The sequence below is a fragment of the Cavia porcellus genome, unplaced genomic scaffold (assembly GCF_034190915.1).
Source record: "Cavia porcellus strain 051 isolate PalLab524CR breed Dunkin Hartley unplaced genomic scaffold, mCavPor4.1 scaffold_6, whole genome shotgun sequence".
NCBI classification, from domain to species: Eukaryota; Metazoa; Chordata; class Mammalia; order Rodentia; family Caviidae; genus Cavia; species Cavia porcellus.
The window spans coordinates 51,675,012-51,702,284 of NW_026947489.1; the positions used below are offsets into that span (position 1 = coordinate 51,675,012).

Here is a 27,273-nt window from a genome sequence, read left to right on the forward strand (position 1 = left end):
AGGCCTGGTGACACAGCCTCCAGGAGCCAATTTGGAGACTGCGCACCTGACAGCTAAAAGTCAGGGCTTTTATCTTGTAAATCCACAAACAGCTGCTGGTCACACAATGTAAGGAAGGGGCTGGGGGTGAAATGGCGATTACCCATCTTGGGAAGAGCAAGATCAGGTAAGGGTTGTGCTAACAAGCAAGTCTCCCTGCATACAAGCAAGTTTAGATAACAAGAAATCTTGTTTTTCTTAGCAAAGAATAGAGAAGTCTAACAGCAATTAACAACCTTAGTTACCCTACTTCAGCACCACAACTGTTATTTGTAGAGGGCAACAATGGGTAACATATCAATTAGGTAAGATTTTACAGTTCTTTACAGAGGAGAGCATTGATTAACATTTCAGTTAGGTCATCCAAGGGAATAGGAAAACACAGACAGTAAGGCCAAGTTACAGGTATTGCTATGATACAAATATAACGAAGCTATTTTTGTGAAGAATATAGTACAATCTAATGCAATTAACAGAATTTGTGATGGGCTACCAGGTAGGGAAGGGGTTGTCAGAAGCTATTACCTCAGGCCTTTGTTTTATGGCCTTTTAGGAAGTTAAAACTTAACCTAGTTAGATTTGAAGGAGGAAGAGGAGGGAAAGCAGCAGGCGGGCTTATACAGAACAGGCTTCACGGCGTGATAGTTAGGGGGCCTTAGGTTATTTCACAGTCAGTAGGCTTGATCGTGTCTTCCAGGTCTCAATGTCTGTCTTCAGGTTTGTTCATGTGGTTTTTTTTCTGCATATTTTTTCAATATTAAGATAGTGTTACTGAATTATTCAGGCTGGCCATCGGCTTGTGCCTTTCTTGTCTCATTCTTCTCTAATTCATTTTGTCTTGTAAGAAAGATGAACAATAAGAAATATTAAAAGTAAAAGTTTGTTTAAATAGAACCTTGAAGAACACTAATTTTAAGAGTTTTGTTCTGTCACAGAGAGGAGGTCAGTCTGGGTTGAGATGTATGAAGAGGGCTCTTTTTGAGGAATTGGTATTATATTTCAAGTAAAGTTGTTAAAATAAGCTTAAAATTGGTCAGAAACTGACAATTTGAAGGGTTTGAGCTACCTGGGAACAGTACTTGAAGTGGTGTGTGTTGGAGAATTAGTGCGGTAATTAGAGTGAGGATTTTGGTAATAGAGATTATTTATACTAAAAAATAATCGAATTTGCTTTGTTTTAGAACTTGGAGCATAAGATTCATTTCATCTGACAGATTAATGTTTATTCTTTAGAATATTTTTATTGATGAATTATTAGTTATAATTGCATTAGTCTTACTATATTAATCAATGAGTGATTAACAGGAAAAATATCGCAAAAATAATGTATTGAGTTTGTAATATTTATTGAGTGTTTAGAATAAAGCATCAAAATTTTCAGCATCAACTGGTTTTTGGTGTACAAAGTCTAAAATAGAATATCAGAAATAAATTCCCATATGAACTAAAATGAAAATACCAAAAGCACTCTACAAAAACATATTCTTTACTTCAATTTTCATACCTAAGCCAACCTGCACACATGACAGAAACATGCTCTATACACATGCATTACCTATAGTGATGGTAGATGCCTTTTTGCTTTCCTGGCTGTTTTCTAAGACATAATTGGCATCTCAGGGATCTTGTTGATTTTCAGAAGTTTTATATTACCTTATACAGTATGTAGTTAACAGGAACATAAAATATCAATAAATTAAATTATTAAATTCTTACTATGTATTGTGCATAAGAAACATCAACGTCTTCACATCAGTTGTGTACTTCCTTATAATATCTAAAAGATAACATCAGAAATAAATTCCACTATGAACACCAATGAAGACAACAATAGAACTCTACCACAAAAATAAGCTTTACTTCAACTTTGTTACCCAAAGCTGTCTTTTCACATGATAACTGCATGTTCCATACGCAAGCACCACTTACACTGAGAGCACACGTGTTTTGTTTCCCTGTTCTTTCTGGTAGGGCACAGTTGACATATTTTATGTCTTCCTATTGTCGTTGTAGGTCTTTGTGATGCTGCACCTTCCTGATCCCATAACAGCGCAGCACTATCCCCCAAAATTTTTCTTTGTGTAGTTCCCTGGGCAGAAACATTTTGTTTTTTCTCTGCTATAAAAAAATGTCTTATGAGCTTTAATCCTAATCCTTTAAGAAAATTTCTCTGTGATATTGTGTACTTGTTATTTTCTTTGTAAATTATCAAACTATTTGTGCCACACATGAGGATTAAGTAAAAAGCAACCAGAGACCACTTTTTTGAAGTGACATGTACCACACAATTCACCCATTTAATTCTATATGTTAATGAAAAATCAATTTGAGAAATTTGGAGAGATTATTTTGCAGTCATTATTCTCCTTTGGGAAAAGCCATCATCTCTGTGGTGAAGCCTGAAGATGGTCTTTGGGACCTGTGACCACCATGACAGGTTATGTGCTCAGGCATTGGTGATTTTAAGATTGATAAAATATAAAACTTTTGAGACAGTTTAACTTATGATATCCTTAAATTTTCTGTACCCCATCTTTTCTCTTTTACAGAAATCGTGACTCCACTCAACTACAGACAAACACATTCCAAGGACTTATAGAAAAAACAGGGAAAATAAACATGACAGATTTCTCATTACCTCACCTGTGGACTGGAAAGGAGCAAATTCTTCAGTTCTCTTGAGGTCATGGGGAGGGGTGTGAATAGAGACAATGCCATGTTTTTCTGCCTCTGGTTCATTATTTATGTCTGAAGGGAGTGCGTTATATTCAAAGGGTGATAACAAAGGTCTAATTTGCAGAAGTCAGTGTATTCAAGGAGCTCTGAGTCTGGGCCCTGTCTCCCAGGGAGGGCCCTGTAGAGAGCAAAATGATTCCCAACTGCAGTATTGTTTTTCCTCTACTTGACATTTCTCCCAAGTGTCAGGCTATGTTTGAAGAAAAATACAGTCATGCCTCTGGTTTATTTGTCCTCAGATATGGTCCTCAGGTGGGAAGGAGGTAAAGTAAGGCAAATGAAACTTGAGGCTCCAGGTGTTTGTGACAAAATGCTTTGCTGCATGGGATTCTACTGAACTTTGGCTCTATTTCTCACCAGATCCTGACCTGATGCACTGATGACCCATCTTGTGACCAGTGTTTGTCTCATTATCTTGGACCTTCTATACATGCTCCCTTTATCCTGTGGAAGCTCTTGGCTTTGTCATGACAGTGGCAGAGAAGAGTCAGGTAACACTCACATGGGATATAGTCAAACTGGCTACAAAGAATGTCCAGGCTGTGTGGTCCAGGGGCCTTCCCTTAAAAATAAAAGCCCTGAGGACAGAGGAGTTTGGTGGTGTGTTTGTCTTCAGAATGTTCTTCCTCTTTTATTGCTAGCTGCCCACGCCTGTGAGCATCAGGAGACTCTTCTCCTCCTTCAGAACACTTTTCAGTGTGCAGGAGAGAGATCAGGTCCTCTTCCACAGGAAAGCCAGCATTCTCTTTTGTTCCTCATTTCATCAGAGGAGCTGGAAAGCACATAACATGTTGCTTATGACTATTAGACCCAAAATTTACTCTCCAATTATGAACCTCAAATCTCTAATAATGATAATACAAATACCAGCACACATTTAAATATCTTGTGAGAGTTACATTGACTCATTTAATCCTCATAACTACACTATGAGGTAGCATGAATTATTGGTTCTATTTTTCAGATGGAGGAAATTAGGCAGGTAGCAACACCAAGAAGATAAAAAGCGAGAATCTAAGAAAGAGAGAAATGCACCCCCGACAATGAGGCTGTGGAGTCATTCATCATTTTTAAATTGTGAAATTCGTCGGGATCCAGCTGAGTGTCAAAGTAACTACTGAAATGGTAAGTACTTCCGAGTAGTTGCAAAGGTTCAGTAGAATTTATACTATCTATGGCCTCTCTTAGATATTCAAAATAGCAGAAATACTAGTGATTTTAAAATTTTGCATTTTCTTTAACACAGGAGTGACATTACTTTAATGAATTATATGTCTTTAGATACCTTTTAAAATTTAAAATCACAATTAAAAACTAATGGAAGTAAAGTTTATTTTTAGTTAAAATTTCAGAATGTGCAGAAAGAAGGGCAAATGGGTAAATGGGAAAAACTAAGTGGGAAAGAGTTTGTAGTGCGATATTGATTGTTTGGTTTTTAATCCCAAGGATTTAACTTTTTCCCTTATATTTGTGGTCTCTGCTATCCTGTTAATAATAGATAACATGTATTAAGCTGTTAAGAGATAGTGTTAGGCTGGGAGTTTAGCTCAGTGATACAAGTACCTGTCTGGTATGCATGAGGTCATTTCACTTTTTGGTTCCAAAAAACAAAAACAGAGAAATATCAGTATTATGTACTTTTTCTTCATCAACACTTTAACTATCTGCTTTAATCTTGGAAACCATAAAAATAATGAGGTTTAAATTTTTTTTCAAATATATAGTTTCTAATTCAGAATCAAACTGGCTGGCTAGGGACATTATTAACAGTTTTTATTTCATGTCTTTCTCAGAGATCATGTTTTCATCCATCTCTGCCCATTTTTCATGCTATGTAAGAGGAGAGAAACATACCCATACAAGTTTTTCTTCATTTGCTCATTCAAGGTCACTTTGTAATGCTTAGCTAGAGAAGTATTCATTTAAGCCATCCATGTCTTCATTCTCTCTGACACAGTCTTTTTCAAAGAGAAAAACATCTCACTAATTGAACAATGAAATACAAAACAGTGCCAATAATTAAGAGAAGAAGCTTTCACTTTTACAGGACTACGTATTTTTAAGTTTCCTTGGCTTCACAACTGAGCTGATGAGCCATCTGTGTGTGTGTAAGGTATATCCCTTTGTGACTTTTGCTAGGAAAGTGTTAAAAAGTCCAAGTGACACACAGATCTGTCTGGATATAATGTAGGGGGATGCAGATGGTTGTTTCATTAAGAATTCTATTTGCTCCCTGATCTATTCTTGTCTTTTTCAAAAATAATAAAAACAAAATAAAACAGAAAAAAGCCAATCAAAACAGTGAAAGTGACACAGGACTTCAAAACAAGATAGCAGGAAATCAACAATGGTTACCATTGGTTACCATAATATAACTTGTTTTCTTCAAAATAACTGCCCATGCCATCAGATATAATAAAATCAAACCAAACAAAACAGAATAATACCAATCAATATAAAACAATAAAATGATACAGTGTTTTAAAACAAAATAATTGGGAATTAACAATAGTTATTGCCTTCTTTTTTCAGACATGACTTCCCCTTTCATTTTCACAATATCTATTGTACATTTTGTACACAAACTAGTTTTGTATACTAGGGAAACAACATGGTGTGAACCTATGTGAGTTTGAACCATTTCACCCAAGAGTATGATCACAGGTTTCATCCATTTAGCTACAAGAGCTTCACAATTTTCTTTATAGCTGAGTAGCTTTCCATTATATAAAAATGTCACACATTTCTCATCTGTTCTGTGGTTGATATGTAAGCTGTCTGCCTTTTCTGGTTTCCTAGCACATGAAGCATTATTTTCTCTCCTTTGACTTTCAATCTGTGAATTTCCTTTCAAGTTAATGTGTTTCTTGTATACTATGTATTCGTGGATCTTGTTTCTTGCTCCACTCAGCCTGTGTTTTTTTATTGGTGAATCTTGTCCATCTACACTAATGGTTATGGTCAACATGCATGGCTCTTCTCTGCCTTGCTTTTTTCCTGCTATTGGCTCCCTACTTTTCCCCTCCATTGAATTGATTGCCCCACTACATGATGTCACTTTGCTTCCAATCCTGGGACCAGTGTTACGTTTATCTCTTTCTAGAACACCCTTCAGTACTCTTTGTAGGGTTGGTTTGGTGGTCCTGAATTCCTTCAGTAGTTCTTCGCCATGGAAGTATCTTATTTCTCTATCAATTTTGAAAGATAGTTTACAGGATACATCAATAGGTGTTAGGAAATGTTTTCTTTCAGGTTTTGAAGTATTTTACTCCAAGCACTTCTTAACTTAGTTTATAACGAGAAGTATGCTGTGATTCTGATGGGGCTTCCTTTATAAGTGATCTGTTTCTTTCCTCCAATAGCTTTTAATATTCTATTCCTGTGATGAATATTTGAGGTCTTGATTATTACATGTATGTGTGTAGATTTATTCGGGTATAACTAGTTGGAGTTCTACATGCCTCACTTATCTGTATATCTAGTTCTTTTCCCAAGCTTGGGTAGTTCTCTATTATTTCTCTATATAGTCTCTTTAAGTCATTTGTGTTAACTTTTTCTTTTTCATCTATCATTCTTAAATTATTTTTCTTTGCATCATCTTGCAGCCATTGAATTGTTATTTCCTGGTTCCTTATTATTTAAAGATCTTTCCTTATGCAATTGCTAGCTGCCATCCTGTCATCAAGGGCGGAAAGTCTATCGTCCATTTTTTTCAAGCAACCTTTCCAGCTTTCAGTGGAGTTTTCAAGTTCCTGCATATCACTTTGAGTCTGTTTCATGCATTCCAATTCTTCTCTATAATGTTCATTCAAGTTTCCCTCATTCTCCTATGCTTCTCTATATATATATATATATATATATATATATATATATATATATATCTTTAGAAATTAAACCCTTTTATTATGTTAATAATTTCTTCTTTTACCTGAGATATTATTTCTGATCTGATTCCTCTTATAGCCTCATGAAGTAGTTTCTTTACTTTGGTTGCATTTATCCTAGAAATTTCAGGTGTGCAACTTTCACTTTCTTCCATATCTATGTCTCTTGGATTTCTTCTGTTTGGGCTGCAGGCCATAGGTTGCCTTTCATTCTTTCATTTGGGCATTTTCCTGGGTTCCATCATATGAGCAGTTGGTAGGGTTCCATGCACATCCCACTAGGGCTATACATCCACAGTGTAAGGGTATAGGTTAGGCCCCTGGATTTCTGCTAACCTAGGTTCCGCAAGAGACAGTGGGGTGTGGAGTTGGCTTCTCTAGACATTCTCAGCATCTCCAAGGCATGGCTGGCTGGTTCTCCTGGCTCACACTTGCTACCTGCCACAGATGTTGATGGTGGCCTGCATGCATGCATGCATGGGGGGCTGGGCTGACTGTATCTCCCTGCCCATGCTGGTTGCCTGTGTGAGAGTCCTCAGGGTAGCTGGAGTGCACATGAGGGCTGGGCTGGCTGCTTCTCCCAGCTGTGCCTGCTGCCCACTTATTTTTGTCTTTTAGAAATAGTTTATACTTCCTCCTTTCAGAAATTTCCTTTGAAAAGTCATATGGCAAACTATCATTTCAGTCTGTTTTATTATGAACTTTGTTTACCCTAACAATTCTAACCATTTCACAAGTGGAATCCAATAGCTTTCCTTTATGATTGCCAAGATGCCAGAACCTTGGCCAGGTGCAGGCACCAAGAGAACCTCTCTTCCAAGCGAGAGCCCTGTGGCCTTGTCCCCATGTGGGTCCAGCACACTCTCTCAAGCAGGCTGGCTCCCCTGGGGCTCAGCTTCTGTCCTTTCTTTTTAAGTTTCAAAGCCATCTTTCCTCCTGTGAGTCTCCTATGTCTCATCAAAAAACTATCTTTCCAAACTGTTGTGTCCTTGATTTTTAGCTAGAAATAAACAGAACAGGCCGTGTAACCCATTTGGGGCAGTAAAACATTCAGTAATTATGATATTAAAAACTCTGTTTTGCTTTCATGTAATATTTTACATAAGTTAATATTCATTTGCTTTATCACATACAATGCATTTTTAATACAGAAAACATTGTCGTAAGTGAAAATAGTAACTAGTGCCTGTATAACTCCATTCAAATCTGTTTATAGATAAGTGTGTATATTTGAGGATCTAAGTTTTTTTTAAATTTTATTTAAAAGGAAAAAGAGAAAAAACAAAACAAAACAAAGCGGTGTAAGGGTACAAGTGATACAGAACTACAAAAAAAAACTGTAACAAAATCACCAGTTAATAGATTACACATTATCATCTTAGAGATAGTTGCTCAAGTCACAGTATCAAAGCATACAAAGTGAACATTCAAACACAGAGACTGCAAACAGTTGTGTTCAATGATCCAACCAAAAACATTAATATGGTCAGCTATTTAACACCCCTAAACACACTTGCAGTTGTATCCTTTAGAACACTTTTTTTCCTCTCTTTTTTTACAACAAAATTTACACATTTTGGGTTTTATTATACCTTATTTCTTATTACTTTTTTTGGAAGAGAATAAAGTCAAATATGGCAAAACAAAGCTGTCATTCAAAACCAAGGATAGACACAGTACTTGATGTAAAAACGGAGTACAAGGTTATCAACAATGGTTAACATAATGTCTCTTGTTTCCTTAAAAAGAATTGTCTATCTCATTAGGTATTATAACGTTGAACAAAACAGTAGAGAACAAGACGAATAAAACTTAAACATTGTAAACATTACAGGACTTCGAAAGGAGATAATAGTCAAATCAGAATGGGCATCATAGTGAATCTTTTTGCCTTTAAAGTAGTTGCCTATACCCTCAAACTTGATACTATCATACAGAATGGAACAGAGTCTAATCAGTCAAACCAAGATAGTGGGAGTATTACAGGACTTCAAAACAAGTTACTAGGAAATCAAAAAAAGTTACTACTATATATCCTGCTAATTTTTAAAATTTTTCCCCTCAATTAAAAAAAACCATAAAAATAACTAAATAATTTTTTAATGAATAAGGGAGAAATTGAGATAAAAGAGGACATAACAACATAACAATACAGGTCAAATAATGACAGTTTCAGCAACCTAGTGCTTCACCACCAAATAACCCAACTTAATAGTAGTTACCATAGTGTCTGTCTTTTTCCATGAAATATTTGAATACAACTTAGTATACTATAGCTTCAAATATTTCCATATCAAGAAGGCCAGAATAAAGTCTTTCCAATTAATAAGTGAAAACTTTATAAGGTTTCAAGGCCACATAATGGGGAATCATGAGGGTTCTAAATTTTCACTAAAGAATGAATATTGAAATAATGTTTGAAAATACTCTGTTGCATATAAAACTTCAGCATGATTTAAAAATGAAGATTCAGATGTTGATGAAGAAATGTGAAGCAAGTTGAAAGAGACATCCCTGCTCACATGGCTTCTAAGTGAATCTATTGTTCTCTTTCCTTGTTTGTCTTTCTCTGGTGGTGGAGCAGACTCAGGGCTTTCCAGAGCAGAGGTCCCTGGAAAAAACTCAGCACTAATTCCACCATTCCCATCTCTATGACCTGCTCAAAGTCCACGGGAACTCAATAGGCTTCTGGCTAGGATCGTGGGAGGAGGCAAAAAGTGGGCAGAGTTTGATGTCAATTAGAGATGTCAGAACTGTGAGGATACAATTAAAATAAAAAGATTCTACCACAATAAAAATCAAGGACCAAATCTGTGACTTTCATTGTATTACATCAAGAAAAAGAGAAGTACCAAAAATAGGACAACCCCAGAGCTCTCATTTTTAATGTAAATACTGTTCACATGGATCGGTTTCCCATTTGAGTTTCTTATTTTAAAAGAATGCAGAAATATCATAATTCTTAAGAGTTCTTAAAATATTGCTCGCAGACATTGTATATAGCCAAAGAACTTTTTAATCTATGGCTAAATTTTAGTTTCAAGCACAAATGAAAAAGTAAATAAATAAAACTCACCACAGGAATTGGAAAACAGGAGAAGGTACTCTCGGAAAATCCTGGATAGATGCCAGTAAGAAAGGCCTTTGGGAGTTTTTGAGCAACTTCAAAAATCTAGAACTTACTCAGACATCTGAACTGTGAGAAAAGATAAGTGACCACAGAGCAAACATATAAAGATGTGATCACTTCTTGTCCTCAGAAGCAATCAAGCTCAGAAAAGGAAACTTCCTCTGCTGTAGAATATTGTTGACATCATTTCATTTCAAAGTTCTTAATAACCAAGATGTCCACTCTGAAAGGAAAGCGAGATCACATAAATTCTACAAATCAATGCAAGCATCTATGTGTATAAGTATATCCTGCAATATAGAGTACATTAAATAGATATCATTATATTAATATTAATATATATGAGAATAATATTGATATATGTATTTATTTGCTTGCTGTTGCACTGGTATGTGTTCCTTTTGTCATTCTAATGGTCATGCTGAGTTGGTATTTGAAACACAGGTGAAGACAAATTCTAAGAGATACACCATAAGTGACACAATTGTACATGCTCTCTCTGTAACAGTCACTAAATATCTGATGCCCTTGCTTCACAGCTCTGACCATCACATCTTGTAAGAGATGAGGTTTTTGTCACAAGAGCATGGGCAGCAACCAGACACGCATCACAGAGGTCACCCTCTTGGGATTTCAGACTGACCCAGCACTGGAGCATGTCCTCTTTGGACTTTTTTCTCTCCTCTATCTTTGCACACTTCTGGGGAATGGACTCATCCTTGGGGTCATTTGCCTGGACCCCAGACTGCACACCCCCATGTACTTTTTTCTTTCACACCTTGCTCTTGTGGATATATCCTATGCTTCAAACAATGTCCCCAAGATGTTGGTGAGTCTTGTGACCCGAAGAAGAACCATCTTCTTTGTTCCATGCATAATGCAGACATTTTTATACTTGGCTTTTGCTCATGTAGAGTGCCTGATCTTGGTGGTGATGTCCTACGATCGTTATGTGGCCATTTGTTACCCTTTACATTACATGGTCATCATGAACTGGAGGGTGTGTGCTGTCTTGGCTGCCACTTCGTGGGCACTTAGCTTCCTATTGGCCCTTGTCCATTTAGTCCTTATCCTGAGGCTGCCATTCTGTGGGCCTAATCAAATCAATCACTTCTTCTGTGAAATCCTGTCTGTCCTCAAGCTGGCCTGCACAGACACCAGGCTCAATCAAGTCGTCATCTTTGCAGCCTGTGTGTTCATCTTACTGGGGCCCCTGTGTCTGGTTCTGGCCTCTTATACCCGCATCCTGGGTGCCATCCTGAGGATCCAGTCAGGGGAGGGCCGGAGGAAGGCCTTCTCCACCTGCTCATCCCACCTCTGTGTGGTAGGGCTCTTCTTTGGCAGTGCCATTGTCATGTACATGGCCCCCAAGTCCCAGCATCCTGAGGAGCAACAGAAGATCCTGTCCCTGTTTTACAGTCTTTTTAACCCCATGCTGAACCCCCTGATCTACAGCCTGAGGAATGCTGAGGTGAAGCATGCCCTGAGGAGGGCACCATGGAAACAGAGGTCACTGTAAGAGACTTGATGAGGCTGGGGAGGGGAATTTGCTTCCCGTTAAATACCGTAGCCAGCAGTTCTTTACACCTTAGAGCATAAAGGCTAACTTGAAATGAAAAGGTGTAGACCTGTACTTATAAACTGAGGGCATAATCCTGTTGATAAATAGTAGATACTTGCCCTTTTGATCTTGGTAGGAATGAATTATTAGAGAAACCACAAAAATGTTTAAGGCTGATAAATATCAGAGCTCTTCAAAGCCAATTATCAAAAAACATGAAATGGAAGCTACAGACTATTATAATGTTCAAACTACATAAACATCCAAATGGAATTAGAGATGGTACCAAAAACAAACTCCTTCCAATCAGAGATAATAAAGGGTGAGCACAAAAGTGTTTAAATTATACAATTAAGAAGTACAAATACAAAATCTGTAAGTGACTAATAAGCATAAAATCCTGCTTGCTACCACTATTCAGCAAGAAATTATAAGTTAAACCTACTATGACATACTATTGCATATCTATTAAAGCCTCTAAAATTTTAAAATTTGAAAGTCAATGCTAGCAAAGGTTTTTTTCATCAAGATTAGCTAATAAAAATATGGAACACATTCTCTAGACCAACAATTAGTGATTTTCCTGTAAAAGGACTTCAGTAAATATTATTTTCAAAGCTACCTTCTGTCATAAGCGCTCATCTCTGGTAAAAGCACTCATACAAATATGTAAATGAATCAGAGAGGCTTTGTTCCAAGAAAACTTACAATCAAAAATAGGTTGCTTATAAAACTGAGGGCCACAAAGAAATCACTCACCAGCCCTTATTCTGGAGCTAGAACTAGTCTGGTTTTGCCAGATTCAAAGTTACTGGGCTTCACCAGGATGGAGGACTCAGAGACTAGCTGACTAATTGCAGTTAAAAGACCCTGTGATTACTGTGGTGCTATACTTAGGTCCTTCTTTATACAACATGCAAAACTTACTGTGACTTAATAACCAATGGAGTGTAAAGGTACATGGTTGCTTTTGTATATTTATGAACTCAGAGCAAAATCTTTCCATCATCTACCACAAAATTGAACCTGAGACTGTGAAACAAAAACGCACAGTGAAAAATCTGAATTGGAGCACAACATCACAATAAAAGTACCACCAAGAGGATGCAAAGTATTGTTCGGTTGTAGGACACCTGCCTGTCATGCACAAGTCCCTGAGACTGGCTTTAGTACTGACCCTCTACATGCCCGTACAGAGACATCTTGTACAGAGAATGGTTAACATTGCATTGGCATACTTTGCATCTTTACAATGAAACAATCCTAATTTTAATTTTATATTCTGAAAGCCATGCTCATTTTAGACAAGATTACCAGGAATTTAACTCTCAACTCTGATCACATATCTGATAATTTCACATGGCAGACATATCTGGAGCAAACTTGTCAGTAAACATAACCCCAGGACAGGATAACATTTCTATAATAGATATCATTGGCATGTGAAGGAAGAGATAATGTAGACTGATAGATCCAGAGAATCCTATTCTAATACTCAGAGCTCTAAAACATTTCAGAACATTTTTAATCACCCTAGGTTCTTTTTAGTCTTACAATATAAAACGTTGTATGAGTATGTTTTATGGTTTTCTTTGCCTTCTTAGTATTCATTGGCCAGCTTTAAAATTACCATGCCTAATCTTTGTATAAATATTCACAAGTTTCCTTTTGGTGTTTGCCATTCTTCGAAGCAAAACATTTGATGATGTATTGCTCGCTCTGATTTACTTGAAATTTCTTTTCTGCCATCTTCTCTGAGGAAAGGTTCTGCCTTTCTGGTTACCCTGAATGTCTTGCTGAATATCTTGATCAAAATGTTTACTAAAAAACAGGTACGAAGACTGGGAATGCAGCTCAGTGGAAGAGAACCTAGTGATTGTAAAGACCTGGGTTAAATTCCCAGCTCCAAAACAAATTTAAAAAAGAGATGAGAGGGGAGGAGAGGGGAAAGGAAGGAGAGGAAGGAAAAGAAAGGGTGAGAGAGAAGGGCAGGATATCACAAATCCTACCCAAATCTGAAAACCAAACAGAACTATTTCCAGTACTAAACTTCAAGCTTGTGTAATGATGGACCCCTGAACTGTAAAAGCAAAACAAAGCAAATGATTATCATAATTTTGATGTGTACAGTATTTGCCATGTTTTGTCACTGAGATCAAATATCCAAGGAAACAACTCAAGGAAGAAAACATTGTTTTGGTTCTTTAACTGAGATTCAGTCTAGAGAGTCAGCTGGCTCTGAAGCAAGCACCATGGCAGAAAGGCCTGGCAGGAAAAACTGAGCACCTAATCCCAGTCAAGAAGCAAAGTAAGCCCAGAAGAGTCAGTGACAAAGGGCCAGGGACTAGATGTAGCCCACGACGTCCTGTCCCACATAACCACCAGACACTCCCGGATGTGTGCATTATTAATCTCCTGGGTGTCTCTCATTGCAGTCATGTTATCAAACAAGACTCACCATCACAATGGGGTTTGGACACCTAGGTGATGTCCTTAAAATAGTTGCAGAATATTCTTCTTTATCTTGAGAGTGAATAGGAAAAATATAATTTTCTTTCACTGAATCCTCTGTAAGATTAAAACACAGACGGGGCTTGTTTTGCTCAACCACTAGGAGAGGAAAGCTTGCCAGACCTAGCATGCTGTGCTTGGGGTTGGGGGAACCTGCAAGCCCTTTGGCCAGCATCTTCAAGTCGTAGCCAAGCCTGTGAGCTTCAGAGACACAGGAAAATCTTCACAGTAAAAGCTTCCAATGGCCAGACATGGGTAATGGTTATTAAAAGCTACAACAGACATGAGAGGTTTTAAAATTTAAATTCTAAACAGCTACAGAAAGAACATTGAATTCATGATCCAATGTTTTAAAATTTGTTTCACCGCTTCCACTGAGCAGTACATTGTGAAGTAAAAAGTGAAGAATTGCTCAGGAAGAAACAATAATAGAAATGAGTAGCAAAAATGAAGTTTTCCTTTGAGAGAGATGACCTCATCTCACAAAGAGGTATGTACGAAAGGACCGTGCATGGATAATTCCACTCTGGCATGGAGCTCTATAGATGAGGGGCTCCTTGGACCTAATCTCCCATGGAATGTGTTAAACAGAAATTGTAATTTTTGAGGACATTATGTTGTCAGACTTTTTTAAAATTAATGTTGAAAGAAGTAAAAATACAGAGGAATAAGACAGAACAAAGTCAATCAAGGTAATGCAGTGAAATTGGTACAGAACTTCACAGTAGGATACTGGGATGGTAGTAATGGTACTATATTATATCGCATTATCTTCACAATAGTTGTCCAGTTAATTAGGTATAGTGAAATCAAACCAAAAACAGAACATTATAAAACCAATTGAGAGTATTGAACAGTGTACAAGAAACATAACAAAACAAAACTGCAAAAGCAACTTTTGCCTTCAAACAGAAGATAGAGGGAAATGCCCCATATTTGCTATATTGCATAGCGTCATCCTCCTAAGAGATGCTGAGACATCTACCCGCAGGAGCTATGGGGGTAGGGAGGGTGTTTGATTCTCAGCCCATGCACCGCTAGGCTCACAGAAGCTGCTCGTTCTCCACCTGACCCACACTGGGGCTGATTAAAAAGAGGGCGGAAGAATAAGCTGCCTAAGTCCCACCATGGCTGGATATTGAGAGACATTTTGACCACAGGTTAGGATGACAAACTCAACTGACTGTTGATGACTAACTGGAACTATAGTAATGTATTTGTATCTTTGTTCCTTATTTTATATGTACTACAAAAAAATACTACTTGGGAAGAAATCTCTGAGAACTGTAGTGCACATGGCCCTAAGAGGTGTTGTACAATTCTCATCTGACACATCACTGTGTAACTCTAAGCCCTAATATTCAAATTCTGAGAAAGTTTCTTGGTTGTAATGAACAAAATCAGCTGCGTTCCGAGTATGTCTAAGAAGGCTCATAGGGGTATATATTATTCTTGATTTTGTGAATGGAACACTAAAAACAGAATAGAAGACTCTGGGTTTTAGATGGGAATAGAATGTAGCTTTCATAGGAAGGCTGTGAATTCACTGAGAATGACCTCACTTTAAAATAAAATGAAGGTTATAGAAACTGATATGATTTAGGCAAATCAAACCACATCCTAGTGGGATAACATACATCAAGATCTAATATTGGAAGCCTAATATTTTCCGGCAGCTAACCTATGTCCTACCACACAGACCATTAGTTATAACACAGCAACAGCAAGTAGGATGATTATGTTTCAATGCATAAATGGCCTCAGGAGAAATAGATGCCCTTCGGATATCACGGGACAAGCTGAGTTCAGTGAGGAGTGAGTTTCAAACAAAAATTATTTGTTTGAAATCAGGATAATCAGGTCAAGGAAATTCTTTTTCTTGGACGGAAGAGAAAAAGACTCAGCCTGTAAATACTGTGAGGGAAGCTTCAGTGAAATGTGTCATGAAGACCCATTAATAATTCAGGATGCTTCCAAGACACCCAAAAGGGTTTTATGTCTCCTCTTATGCAGATGGAAGTCATGGTAGCCACAGGAAAATATGTGCAGGAACCTCATGGGCCTTGCAGTTTTTTGAAGTTGTTGTTTAGGGGCATCAATCGTTTTAACTGTTATAAGATATCTGTATTCAAAACAAGCAGATATCTGTATTCACTCCAAGAAAAGACTAGTATAAAACAACTTGTTGCACAATTAGGGGACTGGGGACTCTTTTAAGTAGCACTGTGCTCTTGGCATAGGAGTGGGCCCTGCAAAACATAGCAACTAGTTTGGAAGGAATCCCTTTAAACTGGACAGGGTGGCAGGCTTCATCTCCCGCTGGCCTGAAATAGAGAAATATGCCAGTCCTGGGCAACTGTCATGATGTTTGGACTTCTCTGTCCCACGCTGACTCCTCCAAATGTTAGGCATAGATCTACTGCTGTCCAGTACGTGAATGTGCTCACAAATGTAGGTGCTCATTTTGTTAGAAGATGTCATTTGGCTGTAAGAAAGCCTAAGCTAGCTGCTAGGAAACTGCTAACCCTGCCACTAAAACAGCATGTTGGAGTCATTCATTGCTTTAAAGGGGTCACACTTTAATGATGGCTTCATCTTTGTCACAGGAAAAGCCAGACATAAAGGACAGTTTATTCCTTTCCCTCCAATGGGTTGAAGTATCACTCTGTCAGGAGAGGGCAAGCATTTCTGTGACCAGGAGACAAGCCAGCAGCCATCCATGTGCTCTTGGCCTCCAGCTCCCCTTCGTTTCCATGGCTTCAGTCCTTACTGGAATCACAGAGAGACTGCAATCATTTGATTTCAAACCATGTCCTTACTATCCTTTAGTGCAATCATTGTTTAGCTTTTTGGTCTTAGGGCACATTTAAACTCCTAAAAATTACTGAAAACCTAACAATATTTTGTCAGTGAAAGTACTTTTGTTTAATAATACAAATTAAAACTGAGAATTTACAAAATATTTAACTTTAATTCGTGTTTTAAAGACTTCCAGAATGGGTTAATGTAAATTATGTCTCATGGAAAATAACTGTAATGCATAGGAATAGTGTACAAAGTAGGTATGTTTCACATATGTTACAATTTTTAGTGTTTGGCTAGCAGTCGCTACATTTCACAACTTCTTCTGGCTTCTATTTGTTGTAGCATCCCCTATAACATAGTCTCTGGAAAGATTGAATCTGCCCTCACGTGTGAACAAAGGTAGACATTATTGTGAAACAGTTTTAATTCCACAGACTTTGAAAGATTCTCAGAGGTTCCAGGGTCTTACTGAAAAAAAAACTGACAGTTTCAACTTCAAACATATACATGTAAAATGAAGATAGTGATTCAGCTAAAACACAACTTCATATAAATGATCTAGAACATTTTCTGAAACATCATGAGTCCTCTATGATGGAATGCACTTGGCAATGGGAAGTTTTTTCTTTCTGGAGTTTCCAGACTTCTCAACCACCTAACAACCTACATTGTGGAAAAGGGGACTGGAAGACACAGAAAACCATAACATCATAAACATTTTGAAGAGCTTGCTAAACTGGTGCTATCTGTCTCCAGTTCATGACACTTCAGTCACTGGAGAGCTTGTATATGCCATTATTTGTCCTGCCCATTCTGTAGAATTTTTCCTCCAAGGATGGTCACATACAATATTTTCTCTCCTCCAGAGGGATTCAGAGCATCTTCAGTGCTCAGGGAGAATATCCGATTCTTCTGGGAATTTTAATTCTCAGTGGAAACTCAGGAATATTTCATTCTTCTGATTCAAAAATAAAAGCTATACTCCTGGGGTTCACCAAGGAATCCTCATCAAATCCATGCATCTTCCCATGCCTGAGATTTCATCCTACGCAGACTGCCAGAGGGAGTAGGATTCTGCATTCAATTTAAAGGTATCTTTCTCTTCTCCAAATGGTTTGTCCTAGGTCAAATTGTTTTCCTGTGGAAAAATCCAGTGCTACAATTTTATGGAGAAGAGATTCATTTGTGCTAGGAAGTGTGTTTCTCTGGGTTTCTCTGGGAAGTAGGTGTCCTGAAATAGAACAGGATTGCACAGAAATCACCAGGGTTGTGCCAACAGACTGATAATGCCCTGGTGATGTTCCACCAACTCAAAGTAAGGATTGCATGGTGTAGAGAGGAAATAGACACCCCCGACAAGGAACCTCTGTCTCTGTGCTGTGGGATGGAAGCCCCAGAGCTCCCTGCCCTCTCTCTCCATCACTCCCCAGTGTGAGATGGTGTTGGTGCTCATAGATAACACAACTGTCTCAGTGAAGAGAGATCCAAGAATTGGAGCATATCCAAGCATTGCCTGTGAATAAGATTGAGAAATAGCTAAATTAATAAAACAATTTATCTATAACCTAACCTCAGTGAAAACACTGTTTACCAGCAAGAGCTGCATTAAAGGTTTTACAAAGAAATAATAATTGCAGTATATTTTTATTTACTGATACAGTGTATGAGGTAAATCTACCATAATATTTTCTTTTTGGATCCATTCAAATAATCACCCCATGCTATCAGTCTTGGAATTACTTTATATTAAATCCATATTTTTCTTACTGTTGAATAGGACAGATTTAATTAATATCCTGAATTGGAGAAGTAAATAAAACTCCCTGGCTGAAGAAATATTCTGGGTAGTACAACTATCAGAGTAGAAAATTGCTCAGATTGGTCATGGAAACATTTTGTTTTGTGAGTTGCCACTGTTTTATATACTTTATTCAGAATGTGAAAATAGTGTCATCACTGTGACTTTTTCTTCCAAAGGATTTTAATTCTTTTCCATTTTTATTAGTCTCTTTTTAACTGCAAAATTGAAATGATGCAGAAGATTTTAAAAATTCTAATGCCCATGCAAGTACCCAGATTAAAAAATTAAGACACAAACATTCCTGCTGTGTATCCATTCACTGAATTACCTTCAACAATGCAGTTATTCTTTATGCACAGAAATTGAGTGGGTTATGGCCATAGTTTATCATGCTCAATGTGCTCAGGTAAACTTTTGCCATCTGATTATCACTGTCCTCCACTCTGCATACTACAAGAATATTCTTAGCAGTAGCAAAAACAATTACATGCATTTTTAAATAAAACTCGCCTCAAATACACTATATTTAGAGAAATGTGAAAGTTTGTGACTCAGTCTCTCTGATTCACCTAACCATTGTTCTCAGAGAAATACTGCTTTGCTTGGAATTTGCAAACTTTTGTGATGTTGACACACCTAATTTACTTTACACCTATTTTCAAGGTAATTTTACTTCTGGACAAGGCAGTTTTCTAAAACTTTTTTCTCTGAAGCTGTCTTCTTATAAGAATCAATTCCAAGAAAGTATAAAATGCTGTTTTAGCTTTCTCCAACTAGTATATAAATTACCATGAATGTGGTAGCTTAAAATTATAGAAATTTATTGTCGCACAGCTCTTAGAATTTGCTCGAACTCTTGACTTTGGTTATGTTCCTTCTGGGGACTCTTGGGAAGATCGTATCCCTAGTCTCTCCCAACCTCAGGTGAGTGCCAGGATTCTTATGTTTGACCATGTGCCTGTGACCTCCAGCTGTACATTTGTTTTACCTCTGGGTGATTTCTGCAGCTTGTTTAAAATATTCTGTTGTATCTCACAAGGATACTCTTTCTGGCACTAGAACTCACCCCCAAAATAAAGTATTAGCTCATGATCCTTAAATTAGTAACATCTGCAAAGACTTTCTATTCAAATTAGGAAACATTCACAGGTGTTAGGTTGTAGGCATATTTTGGAGGTCTTATTCAACTCACTATAGGTATCGATACATTTAAATTTGTGCATTTTGTCAACATATGTAACGTAATCCATTTCATTATGCTTATTTAACTTTTTCTTTACTAAAACTATTATTGTACCATTTTAAAATTTCAAATGATTGAAATGTAACTGGGTTTTTTAAGTAGAAGAAATATCTTGGTCAATACTTAGAAATAGAAAAAGAAATATCTTGGTCAATACTTAGAAACTATATGTATGTATGTATTGCATATGCAGATGACATAATATACTCAATATAATGTTATATATTAATAACTAAATCTTACTGAATAAATTTTCATTCATCTAGTTAATGGACTTTTTCTGGACATCTGCTTTATCAATAAAATGCTAGTAATAACACACATTAAAAAGTGAAATACACATCTTACATTCAAATAAATAACATTTGTTATCAGTGCAGCCTCTTTTTTTGTTTTATCTTGAGGATTATCTATAACCTCATAGTTAGAATATAACTCCTTTAACTGTTGTTACTGACTAAGCCTCTCCTATAAAATATGCCTCAAGAACATACATTTCAAAGCCTCCTCCAATTTACTAGGAAAAACCCTTTATCTATCCAGTGTATTTTTAATGAGGCCTAGTCATGATCTCGTTGTAATCTCTCACTTTGTAGGCCTTGGTTGCAAACAGGAGCTTCCCATTGCAAAGCTCCATGACTTTACCACAATCCTCCATTTAGCATCTACAATGAGGCTAAACCTATGCATTTTCCAACTTAGTCTAAGTCTGCCTGAAAATATACTGTTACCTATGCCTCATATAAGTCAAGCAATATTCAAAAACCTTAGTATTTTCAATTATTGAATGTATCTTAATTCACAGGCGTTAAAAGTTATATCAATTATATGTACTAATTAAAACTGGATCTATCATTTTAAGACATTTAACTATCTAGGAATTTATTGTCTGTTTTTAGAAACTTTATTGAAAGCTATGTTGATAAAATAAAACTATATGTATGTAGTGTTTTAAGTACTATGATGTTAATTGTTTTAAAATATTGTTTGGTTTGTAATTCCCAGATGGGTAAAGACATATCCTTTTGTTTAAAGTGCAACAAATAGTAAAATCACTCCTGGTACCATCTATCCATAAAAAAAGTTCTTCCTAAACCAGAAATTGGAATTGATGAGAAAAATCTAGATTACACACAACATCAGAAATCTGTACCTCTTCTTCTTAATCAATAGGAAGACATTGAGGAAGGATTAAGACCCATGTGGAACCTGGAAGTAAGAAACACAGAGAGCAATTACGTAAAAGTGGGTCACCTCCTTTCACTTACAGGGTGGGTCACTCAGGGTTACAAGTGAAACAGGAGAGAGTTTCATCCTGGTAACCAAGTAACCACACACTTCAAGCCAGGTGTAGGTGGCTTTTGAGAAACATTAATTTCTACTCAATCTTTCCTTCTTAATATTTAAAGTCATATTGTAAAAGTAAGCCAGAGGAAATTGATTTTAGACAGAGTTTCACCATGGCAGAAGGAGTCAGTGCCCTCAGAAGCCTGCATCAAAGGGGCAAAGGCAAAATGAATTTGGGGTTAGACTCAGAGCAGCTGGATTAGGTCCCTTTCCCATGGCTGGATCCTCATATCTGCATTTTTGCTTGTTTTACTCTAGACTAGGTTAGATAATTATAGCTGCCTTTACACAGATACATAGATAAACTGACTCAGTTGAGCATTACCAAGTCGAGAATTTATCATGAATTGAGAATTTGCCATGAGATTTCACAAGTAAATAACCTGTAACTCCAACAGTATATGATGCTTTAATTATTGAAGTCTTGCATTCTACACAATTCAACAATGAGACAATGTATAAAATAAATATTTGCATTTAGGAGGTTATGTTTCAATGTTTGTAAAAAATATTTTGACTTACAGAACAGTTCTGTAAGTTGTATTTCTGAATAAGATATTATGAAACGTATAATTTTAAATTTGTGATAAATACATGAAAACCAATGATAGTAATTTATGCAATGTTTAACCATAATCACCTTTGGCTGTCTATTTCAAGGTATTACCATTTTAGCTTTTCAACTACAGATTCATAATGGTTTTCTAAGAAACATCTAGAACTTTATGCCAGAATCTGATACAAGGCAGATATCATCTTGTTCACAGAATAGGGTATATTTGAATTATTAATCTAAAATGTTCAAGAGTCTGTAATTTTATAATGAGATTAAAAGTCAGTTAAAAATATGTATCTGATGACTAATAAGGGGCTATGATTATGAATATGCATTTTTACTAATAATAAAATAGAAAATATCTAATAGCTAATATACCTAAAATACCTAAAATAGCTAATGCTATTTTAGTGACAGGTTTGACTCTGTAAGGAAATCAAATAAATTATATACCATTTTTAAAAGTAATTTTGAGAATGCATTATCATCTGAAACTATTTGTATACTGCTCGAAATTATATGCTTGCCCTTTTAAATGAGAGTACCAGAAATGAATTATATTTTCATAATGCAAATCACAATAAAATTATTACAAAATTTAGATTACCATGAAAAAATTACATTATTAATAGACCAATAAACTCCAAACATTGTTTTACAAATATTATTCTTTACTAAAAATAAATAGAACTTCTTGAAAAACATTGCTATTTTCTGACTGGAGTATGGACTCTCACAGTTGGACTGGAAACTTCTGGTCATATGAGAAATGAAAAAGTGTCCAAAAGAGTGGAATCAAGGGAAAGGCACTGAGCAACTAATCTGAGAGGTCTGAAAGTAGAAAAATGAAGCACCAAAGGAAAATGATGAAAATTCCACGAGTCCAAAAATGATCAGTACATAAATAGACAGATACACAGTCACAATACAGTCATCAGCTAATAAGTATAAAACCAATGACAGAGATAAGACTACACATTTTCAGTCATTCTTACTAATAACTCAGTCACGGTAAATAATCAATAAACATTAAAACTAGAGAATAAAAAGAGTTGTAATCAGCTCCTTTGTGGGGGAAAATGCATTTAAGCAATCATTTTAATAGACGCTCTATAAATTAACTAGGGAAAAATAATTACAGAGATAACTGGGAAGTAATTTTTTTTACCAAGTGACCAAATTAGCTTCCCTAATAAAGTGATAGATTAACATGGTTCACCCACTCATAATATACCCCGCACAGTTTTCTTTTCTGCAGAAAGTGAATAATTTGAATCAAAATATAAGAACCATTGTATATTCTCAAGTTGAAGGACTTTCTACCACATTCTACTTTTAAAAAAAATCAATTCTTGGAAATGCATAAAAAGTCTGAATGAGAAATCTAGGTGACACGAGACTAAAGAGTGGTAACAATCTACTGTATTACTTAGTCTATTATTAGGCCTTGGATAAATAATAGTGGAAAAAGTACACAGATATGAGAGAAAACAAACACATCAGTAGTAATTTTACTGATTTTTAAAAAATTATATTGTGGTTAAATTAGGGAATGTCCTTTTTCTTGGTGAAAAAAATGAGACATTGAGGACTAAATGGACACCAGCTCCACACTTCAATTTCAAATGGCTAAAAACATTAAGTACATAAAGAGAAAGAGTATAAGACAATATGAAATACCAGCATTTGTTGAATCTGGATTAAGGTACATGGTAGTCTGCCTAAAATTTTTGCATTTTTATATGTTTAAATATATTTCATAGTAACATTCTTTTAAAATATAAAATACAACAGTGGGGATGATGTCAAATTGGATTAAGCCCTCAACCTTTCCCCAAATCATATTGAGGAATGTAAATCCAATTTTCACTGATTTCCTGCTCTGACATTTTTGTCATTCTTCATCTCTTGACAGGACATCATTACTGCATGGGAGGCAATGAATCCTGGGTCACCGAGTTCCTCTTGGTGGGATTCCGGCTCAGCACAGAGATGGAGGCTCTCCTCTTCTGGATCTTCACCCTGTTGTACATCGTCAGCCTCCTGGTAAATGGCATAATTCTGGGACTCATCTGCCTAGATCCCAGACTGCACACTTCTTCCTCTCACACCTGGCTGTCCTTGACATGTCCTATGCATCCACCAATGTCCCCAAGATGCTGGTGAACCTCGTGAGCCACACGAGAACCATTTCCTTTGGTTCCTGCATAATGCAGACATTCCTGTACTTGGGCTTTGCTGCCACAGAGTGCCTGGTTTTGGCGGCAATGTCTTATGACCGGTACGTGGCCATCTGCCTCCCACTCCATTACACTGTCATCATGAGCTGGAGAGTGTGCATGGCTCTTGCGGTCACTTCCTGGTCTTTTGGATTTATTCTCTCTATGGTACACGCAATTCTCCTGCTGAGGCTGCCCTTCTGTGGGCCCTGGGCTGTGAACCACCTTTTCTGTGAGATCCTGTCTGTCCTCAATTTGGCCTGTGGTGACACTTGGCTCAACCGAGTGGTCCTCCTGGCTGCTTGTGTTTTTGTCTTAGTTGCACCCCTCTCTTTAATGCTTGTGTCCTATGTGAACATCCTCTGGGCCATCCTGAGGATCCAGTCAAGGGAGGGCCGTGCAAAGGCCTTCTCCACCTGCTCCTCCCACCTCTGTGTGGTCGGGCTTTTCTTTGGCATAGCCATACTGGTTTATATGGTTCCAGACTCTAATCAACGAGAAGAGCAGGAAAAGATGCTGTCGCTATTTCACAGTCTCTTTAACCCAGTGCTGAATCCCATCATTTACAGCCTGCGGAACACTCAGATGCAGGCTGCCTTCCACAGGGCTTTGCAGAAGAGAACCACAGGAGGGACGGCAAGCCAGACTGTTGGCTTGGTGTAGCCTTCCTCTTAAAACACGAATTGTGGAAGCAAAAACTCAGAAAAATGCCCTCATAGAAGTTTGCTATATGAATAGTAATAGCTCAAATAGAATTTGAACTTCTTTCTTTGATTTTATTTGTTTTTTATGTTCAATTTCACTTGTATCCATTCTAATCTACATTACTTCATTTCTTCTTTCTTTTGGTTTAGTCTGATTTAGAAGGTCTGAAAATAGAGCAAAATGACAATGGAAACAGTTACTATAACTTACCCAACTTTATCATTTACATTTATAAATTTTGTAGTTATTAATTACACTGCATTTAGACTACAGTAAAATATAACTCGTACTTTAGTATTATAAATTACAGTTGCCTGTTGAAAAGTGTCAGTGGTGGCAACCCTCTTGGGACATTTTCTGTCTCTCTGTCAGACAGAAGCTTTATTTCTCTCAATAAATATATTCTGTTCTTAACTTCCATTGTGCTTACCATTCATTCTTTCATTTTAGAACACCTGAACTCATACCAGACATCTAGTAGGTTGGGAGTTTCTCTCTCTTATATCATTTGGACATCTTCACAGAGCTCATTGAATGGAGACATGGGTAAGTCAATGCCAAAATCTTACTCCTCTGGAAAGCATACTTCAGTGCTGGAAGATGTTTGACCTCCAACATGTTGAAAAAGAGCCATTTGATATTTCTCTGCTTATGTTCGGTGGCCTACCATCCCCACCCTGAGACAAAATGGAATACAGAGACTTAAAGCCGAATGCCTACCCAAGATGAAAATGGCTGGTGTCTATCCAGAACCTTTAGATAAACCCTCCATAAGTATGTCTGACTGGCAATCAACAACTATGACCCCCTTCAGCCTGCAGAAATCACCCTTTACTCCCTCACAGCAGTACACAGTACTTCTCACAGAGGGAAATGTTGCAGACAGCGAAGTTAGGTAGAAACATTATAGGCACTCAATCAGGGCTGGGCCCTAGAAAAGCCCTTGCTGGAGACCAAAAGCCTTATAACTATGGGGGAAAACAAACGCCTCCCACTGTGGGCCAGATCCATATCTCAGGTTCAAAGACAAACATACAAACACATCAGGGATTGATATTCTAAATAAGTAGATATGGTCACCTTGAGGAAGCCAGAAGGAGCCACTAACCCAGCCCCCTACAAAGAGGTGAAGGCCCTGTTCCATGTTCATGCCCATTTGCTAACATCACTTGCTACCCATTTGCTCTCATTTGAATCAGCTTTGCTGGAGAAATTAAATTCATAATCTTATTGGTTGACCATAGATCTGTCCCACCTCATGCCAACTTGCCTGGCCAGTTCCCATTTTTCACCACTTTGAATCTGTCTCAGCTCAGGGTTTTGCTGTGTAAAAAGCCCTTGAAAAGGCAGAGTCTTTGGCACTGCACTTGGGACCCCTTCTCTTTTGGACAGAAGTTTTCTTTATCTCAGTAAATATATTCTGCTCTTTTTGAAAAAGAATAAAATGTCAATGGAGTGTAAATCTAGCTTTGGATGGAATTCCAACACTGAAAATTTCTCTAATTGCGATAGTGGGAAAGGTGAGAATGCTATTATCTCATGTTATTTGAATCAATTTTAGACTATTTCATTCCAAATCACTCACTTTCAAATAAATTAAACTTAAAGAAAGCAGAAATAAATGAAATAATATGCATTAGTGTGGATATAAGTGAAATTTAAAATAGAAAAGCAATAAAATCCATGAAAATGAGACTACTGTTTAACTGGCATATAAAAAGGCCTCAAATTATTAAAATCAGAGATGTAAAGTAACATCACGATCAATCTTTATGAAAAGGATCATCAGAGAATAATAGGAGCAACTCTCTGTCGAAAATCAGAAACCAAGTTGAAGGACATATTTCTAGAGAAACTACCAACCCACTCAAAAAATGATTTTAATAAATTTGTAGTAAGTAAAGAGGCTCAATTAGTAATTTTAAAGCACAAGTAAAGCCATGAACCATATTTCTGGAGTAAAGTATGCTAAATTTTAGGAAAAATTGCTGCTACTTCTTCATAAACATCTTTCAAAACATAGGAAACAAACAGAAGTCTTTTGAAACCCATTCTTCAAGGTCAACAGCACTTTTATGAAAGATATAGGAAGTGAAAACTGTGGACCAGTATCCTTATGTACATAGATGCGACAATCCTCAGGACTAGAAAAACATCAGCAAACAGGAAAAAGATTAAACACTGTGACAGAGTGAAATTGATTCCAGTGATGCATTGTTTTTTTTAACATTCAAACACAGTATAATACACTATGTTACCTAAATAAATTACCTACAGGAGTCAGACCACAGGAAAATAAAATACCTAAAGAAATGATGATCACTCATCTAACACAATTAAAACATTTGACAATTCCAGTGCCTTTTTATGTCTTTCAACAAAACAGAAACGAAGCAGCTTCTTCCATCTGATAAAGGACAAGTATGAAAACCATAGAAAGATTATAGTAAACTATTGGAAAATCATGGCTCATTCTTTCTATATCTCAGACAAATTCACTTTACATAAAAATGAGAGTAAAATTTAAGCATGGGGGGAATACGGTGTTTGTATGCATTTTTACTGTGAAGTGTGTCGGAGAGGTAATTTAATTCAGTCTCCCAGAGATATACAGTCTCCATCAGCAGCATTTTTATGGAAGACAAGCACTGTCAGTCATCTGCAAGATGTCCTAAAACTACAGAGTTTCTCAGTATTGAATCAAAAGCCAGCAAACACCCTTGATTCTTTTTTTTT

The 27,273-nt window shown here is 36.8% G+C and overlaps 1 protein-coding gene, 1 long non-coding RNA gene and 1 pseudogene across 2 annotated transcripts; all 3 read left to right on the forward strand.

Annotated features, from left to right (window-relative positions):
• Positions 1-2,292: 2,292 nt before the first annotated feature.
• On the forward strand, positions 2,293-3,894 carry LOC134476258 (uncharacterized). The gene is made up of 3 exons (XR_010047841.1): positions 2,293-2,722; positions 3,136-3,266; positions 3,740-3,894. It is a non-coding gene; the product is annotated as an uncharacterized LOC134476258 (long non-coding RNA).
• A 6,481-nt stretch (positions 3,895-10,375) lies between these two features.
• Positions 10,376-11,308, forward strand: LOC100722922 (olfactory receptor 2A5-like). The gene has a single exon (XM_003475632.1). The coding sequence runs from the start codon at positions 10,376-10,378 to the stop codon at positions 11,306-11,308; it is 933 nt and encodes a 310-aa protein (XP_003475680.1).
• A 6,230-nt stretch (positions 11,309-17,538) lies between these two features.
• On the forward strand, positions 17,539-24,868 carry LOC100721729 (olfactory receptor 2A2-like; annotated as a pseudogene).
• Positions 24,869-27,273: the final 2,405 nt, after the last annotated feature.